We start from the raw sequence: 6,492 nt of genomic DNA on the forward strand, positions 1-6,492 counted from the left end.
AAAAATTATAAGTTCCTATTTTTAAAAATAAAAAAAAAACTCTTCTTTGAGGTCAGGAAGGTACCGGGAGTCGTAAAAGAGGTTCCGTATGGTGTTGAATTTGTAACATGTAGTATTTGATCAAATAAACCAGGGCAGGGCTTGGGTGCCATGCCTAAATGTCTTTGAAACTAAGAGGTGTTCACTGCGGATCATTAATCCCACACGCACAAACACAAGCATATACCACATAACATCATTTTTGTGTTGCTTGCCTTAGGTGACCCGGTCAAGATACCCGTGAATACCGAGATCGACCCCAGCTATATAATCAACTAAATTTCTCTCATTTATTTTTATTTTTTCCCCTTCTTTCTTTATCCCTTTCAATGTACTCTCCTCGTCGCCTACCTCTCACCAAAGAGAATCTCTCCAGAAAAGAGAGAGAAGAAGCGGAACTTCATAGCAGCAACATCTCCCGACGTCGCCGAACTTCCACCAAAGACTGCGTGATGGAATCTCCTCGTCTCATGCCCTTCCCTTACCACAACGATTCTTGCTTTCTACCCACAGTAGAACACCCACAATCGAAGCAGCCAACCACAGAATCTTACGTCAGCCTCTCAAACACAGCCTTCTCCTCCTGTTCGCCATCTTCTTATGCCTCAACTAGGACACCTTGTAGTCTTAGTGCAGAAAAACGCTCTGTGACCTTTGCGGCGCCACTCGAAAAGGGGTCTGAAAAACTCGACAAATCATCAAAGTCATCACCAGCCCGCCGCCTTCTTTCTCGTGGAAAGAACATCAATGTACCAGGCACTCGCTTTGTACATTTTTGTCGAAAGTGGCTTGGGAAACGCGAGCCTGAAACTTGTTTGACAGAGAATTCGCCTGTCTGGTACAGTCGTTTTGATTCAAACCCTGTCCCACCTCAAGGTTTACAGTACGCGGTTGCCAGCTATTAAGTCCAGCAAAAAAAAAGATAATTAATGGAGCTGGACCCCATACACACACACACACACACAAACTATCTCTGTCTTAATTTTAGTGTTTGGTGCAACTTTGCTTCTGTACTTGCTTTTTCCTTCCTTTTCCTTCCTTATATATTTCTCCCTCCCTCTATCTATCTATCTCTATATTTCCCATATATATATATATATATATATATATATACAACACGCTGTGCGTAGCTACATATCCTAATCACCATTTATTTTATTCCCCTGCAAAAAAAAGCCCATATTTCTCTTTATTTATTTATTTTTTTCTGTACATAATTTCCTGCTCTTTTCTGCTTGTATTTTTTCTCTCCCTCTCTCTATCTCTTAATCTCTTTGTCAGTCAATCAATCCAGTCTAGTCCCCGTCTTTATATCACTTTATTTTATTTAATGAAAAGGGTTAAAAATATATATATACATGTATGTATGTATGTATGTATGTATGTATGTATGTAATTTGTCTTTCAAAATTTACTCTGATATTCCATAAAGACCGACTTTATTTCTTCCTTTCTTTCTTTTTCGTTGTTGAGAATACAAGCACATACACAAAAATGGCCGTAATTAGCCACTAGCCGAATTGAAACCGTGTTTGGAAATCTGAATGTTTGGTTCAACAAACCTAACATGAGTACGACCGAGAGATATTGATAGTTCATATTGACTTTTCGTAATCGGAACCATGGAGAATGTTATCCTTTTGGTTTTCAAAAAGAAAGCAATAAAAATAAAATAAAATAAAATAAAAAATGAATTATTTCCGCTCTAAAATTCTCTCACACATATGACAAATAATCATTTCAAAATATGTAAAATATAAAGTTGTTGGTTTATACGCCATACATATATAAATAAAAGAAGGTTCTCTCTTGTAAGCTTCAATGTTGCCAAGCCGTATTAATTATTTTAGGCTTCCCTGTTCCGTATAAATCTTGATTTATATCATCACTATGTTCTTTTTTTTGAATGTAATATTATAGAGTAAGCCTCAATTAACCGCTTTGTTGTACTGGTATCCTTGATGCATAAAACTGCTTTTAAAGAAGAATATTAAAAATATTTGATAATATCTCAAAATAGAGTAATCCTAAATAATCAGTACATTCAGGTTCCCCCCCAAAAAATAATATAAGTAGCCATGAAAGCAGAATCCCCCAAGCAAGTTAATATAAGTAATTGAATAGGCAGCATTTGACTTATTTTAATTCAACTTAATTCGTAGTAATTTAGCGGTTTGATTTCGGGAAAGACCTAATGAGCTTTTCATTGTACAAAAAGGAAAAATATATAAAAATAGTCAATTATCAGTAACGCCATCTAACCTAAGAATGTTCTGTAAATTTGCAATAAAAATGATATGAATGATATCTAGAATAGAGATTATCTGCACCTAAGAAAGAAAAACACGAAAATGTCTTATCAATGATTATATTGTGCACTCTAGGCTCATCAACAAGCATATCATAGGCCATAAAATGTCGGGTCTTTGTTGAACAAAAATAAAAAGAAGGAATTATTCACGCTTTTACGGTGTAGGCTCAGCGCAGGGTGCGTGCATCACAGGAAAATTATTTTGAAATCTAGAACCGCCATCCCCACATCTCTTTAACATTTGTCTTTTATCTATATTTTGCCCATTGATTGACTGTATTATAGCTGCTTTCTTAAAAGTCAAGCTCTTTAAATTTGCGTAGCCTTGGACTCATTCATATATTAGCTACAATGTACCATATCTACTATAATCTATGCACACTGTCAATATATAATTATGCAGCAATTCATCTGTAGATTGCTTTAGCTCGTTACCATGCAAGAAAATTTAAAGAATAATTCAAAAATACCTTTTCAATTAACTGTTGTTAAGCCAACCACTGATATCTATCTTCTTTTCATTGCCCTGTTTATACCCAACTTTCCTTTACTTTCTACTATCTCTTTTGTGTTGGTTGAGCAAATGACATGTATATATATATATATCTGACTTAATTAAACCCCTGTACAATTGGAGCCAGCAGTGGAAGTAGACTGACTTGAATTCTTGGCTAATCCTCAACTATGATAGTGCAAAGTAAGACATATCAAAGCGTACTAATTATCTAACTAGCTTGAACTCAAGTAAGCACAAGCTATAAATTTCTATCCTTTTTTTCTCTCTCTTTTTTTAATAAGTAAAATAAAAAAGCAATATTTGACTTTAGAAAAATACAATATAATTTTATTTTATTAAATGACTATAACACCAAGGACCCAAAAACGTTGCCTTTGGTACAAAACAAAACAAATCTGTGAAACTACAGGATCAATACTCCAAAAAAAAAATACAAGGAAACTCTGTCGTGTGTAACCCCAACTTTCAGTCTGTTTCACAGATTGATCTGGCCCTTGATTGAACCAGAGGACACAGCGAGCAACGTCTCACCAAAGGTGACGTTATTGAATTCGATGCTTCCCGAAACCACAGACAATGAAAGGCCGGCAGGCGACGAAATGTTATTTGATATACTGACGTTACTACGTAATGTAGAATATTCAAAAGACTCGAGAGTGGTATTGCTGGGTACATCGACAATGATATTAACAGAGAAGCAAACAAAATCATCGTCAAAGTTGTCGCGCTACAACGTATAAGGCATTAATTTCTCCTCTTCTTCTTTTTTGTTATGATTCACAAGGTAATCAGATTGTCATTAAAGTTCCTTACCCCAATATGAAAAGTAAGTGTATCGTTGTTTACGTATTCTGGCATCATGTAAATTCGATCCCGGTATTCTTCACCAGTCTTGATATCGAAAGTAACAAAAACTTCTTGTACAGTACTGTTTGGTTGTACACGAATGCTGTTTCTCTGTTGGATTTTTGGAAGCTTTCAATATTAATTCATGTGGACGGAAAAGGTATAGCAATACTTTTGTACCTTTAATGAAATATGATGCATTTCGTCAAACTCAACCTTTAGCTTTGTGTATTGAGAAGAAACCGGTAGATTCGACTCTCCATACCAAGGATAAGTAGGATCAGGGCAGGATAAAGCTTGATTTTCCTATCCACTATTAGTTAGCATTGGTATACCAAGTATCCAGTAATGCTTTTTTTATGACTTACCGCCTCGGCCTTCATCTCCATCTCGTTACTAGTTACTGAGATTGCATGTCTATCTGTGGATTGAATTATACAAACGATCCAAATTAAGGTTGCCGCAAGACTGAAGCGAGATGTCCAGTCCATGAAAGATCTAGTTCTAGCAGGGGATGGCGTGTGTGCATCTGATTGAGTGGGCAATAAGGGCTGTTTCTCTGGATCTGTTTGGCAGTTCATTGTAAGAAGAGTGATGAAAATAAGTAATTCCCAGAAAGACGTTATTTAAATATGATTCTAAATATCTGTAGAAAGGCTATCAATCTCTTGTCCTGTATTATACTCCTAAATATGTATAGGAGGAAATGTGGTACCATATCTTGGCTTGACTCAACGACTAGAATGCTTGGCAATATGATATGTCTATATATCTCTAGTTTAAAGCAAATATTCAATTAAATAGATTTATGCTTGAAATAATCTAGGAAAGCTATCATCCTTAAGAAACATGTAATTCGAAGCTTAAAATTAGATATCTGATAGTAATATCTTAAAGAGCTGAGTAGGCCAAGCTTTTTTGCTTCTAAAAAAGATTCTAATTTTTGGCTTACTTAATTCTGTCTACGTACCTTTTTTTTTCCTTTAATTTTTTCTTGGCACACGTACAAATTTATTACTAATCTTGCAAACCCTCAAGGCAAATTTATCTTTCTCTCTCTTATTACAGCTTCTATCTTCAGTTACAATACATAATCTTCAATCTAAATGATAAGCAATTAAATAGATGACTTCTATATAAACTCGATTATACAAATCTATTTCTAATAATTACGTATATGTGAGTAGCCTGAGAAATATACGAGGGGAGGAGCTCATAATTTCTGCCGGTAATGGGTTATGCTGCTTGCAGAGGTTATATTTTAATGGAAGAGAAACTTTAGGTTGCACACAATGAAAAATTAATTAGATATTTTAGGAGACAGGGAATATGTACAACCAGCATAATTCGATGTTTATTACCTGTACAGATCCCGGCTTACATTACCTCTATTCGTTTTCCATTCTTCATTCTTTTTTTTACAAGCTATTCCTACATACATGAAGAAATCAAAGGCAAAATACACTTTCTTAAATACTGTTATTTAACTGCTATACCTTAATGTATAGTATGAAAGATTATTACCGATAGATTTATTAGGGTGCACCTTTTTTTTATAATCGAAAATTTTATATGTAAAGTTAGAAAGCCATAAGGTTTTATGGGATCCTAACTTTTTTGAATTCTGTTATCGCTGAGATGTTTGTTTTACTATGTAGAAACTCTCTGCGGTGAGACATCTCTTACTTCTCTGCAAAAATATTTTTCTTTGTCAAGATAAAGTCTCAATATTTAAGCATGGCAACAAATGTAAGATTCCTTTTTCTCAGCCAATAATATTTGTTTCTGAGTTTCGCATACAGTTGTATAATGTATCGTGTTACATAAACGACTCCAGATTACCATTTACATTATTGGGGTTTTCAATCCAAAAAATGTCCTCTTTTCACAAATTATCTATTATAAAAAAGGTGCACCCTATTATCACGGAAAAAAAACATACTTAGTAGAAAAGCCCTTTTTTTTTAAGGATAACTATCTAGATAAGAACGCCCTTTTTCTTTAGGTAATAAACCGTTGCACTTTTTGTTAATAAAACATTAATACCAAGCTTGAGGATAAGAATCTTATTATTCTGTATTTTGCTTGTTCGAAGGTTGACCTATTGTGTATGTCACAATACAGTGCTTAAGTAAGCAATAATCCATTGTTTTTGAAGGATCTCCATTCTATTTCAAATTCTGAAGCTTAGACTTTATCCAATAGGCTATATGAAAGTCATGGCTGCATGCATTCTTTTTTGTAAAACGAGAACCTTGACTCATTTATTTGGACAATGTGTTTTCACTCAATTAAACTATTTACGATGCTTGATAATGTATTTATCTGGTAATAACGACTTTTAACTGTATAGCTATATGTCAACTTGGTGTAAAAAGAAGAAGGTAATGCACGCTTGTTTTTTCTGCTTCATGTGTAAATGTCATATCCAAACTAATTAATTCGAGCAATATGGCTTGGTAACATGCAGTTGATTTTATACTGTCGAGTTGGGATGTTTCTTAATATTTTATTAAAAGATTTGTATTTACCTCAATATCCCATGACAAGTATGATCAACAAAAGCAAGTAAGTCTAATCTCTATATCTTACAATAAACATAAACCTTCCAATCTTTTGCAGCCTTTATATTTAAACAAAGTTTATTATTGATATATATCTAGTGCGCAGACTTATGAAGCTCAGCACTGTTTCTTGTTGGTTGTAGAGCATTTGCTTCAAGATATTTTTGCATAATGATTCAAGTTCAAGAGTAAATAATGTCAATTATTGAGACATA

The 6,492-nt window shown here is 34.1% G+C and overlaps 2 protein-coding genes across 2 annotated transcripts; one reads left to right on the forward strand and one right to left on the reverse strand.

Annotated features, from left to right (window-relative positions):
• Positions 1-368: 368 nt before the first annotated feature.
• PHYBLDRAFT_186982 (hypothetical protein) lies at positions 369-1,451 on the forward strand (the record flags this gene model as incomplete). The annotated part of the gene is made up of 1 exon (XM_018439311.1): positions 369-1,451. One exon carries the CDS (start codon positions 369-371, stop codon positions 942-944), a length of 576 nt encoding a protein of 191 aa, XP_018291954.1. The 3' UTR covers positions 945-1,451.
• Positions 1,452-3,342: 1,891 nt separating this feature from the next.
• Positions 3,343-4,294, reverse strand: PHYBLDRAFT_64869 (hypothetical protein; the record flags this gene model as incomplete). Its single annotated transcript, XM_018441361.1, has 4 exons — positions 3,343-3,594; positions 3,681-3,842; positions 3,894-4,019; positions 4,082-4,294. The coding sequence occupies 4 exons, from the start codon at positions 4,292-4,294 to the stop codon at positions 3,343-3,345; spliced, it is 753 nt and encodes a 250-aa protein (XP_018291955.1).
• Between the last annotated feature and the right edge of the window lie 2,198 nt (positions 4,295-6,492).

The sequence above is a fragment of the Phycomyces blakesleeanus genome (assembly GCF_001638985.1).
Source record: "Phycomyces blakesleeanus NRRL 1555(-) unplaced genomic scaffold PHYBLscaffold_10, whole genome shotgun sequence".
NCBI lineage: Eukaryota > Fungi > Mucoromycota > Mucoromycetes > Mucorales > Phycomycetaceae > Phycomyces > Phycomyces blakesleeanus.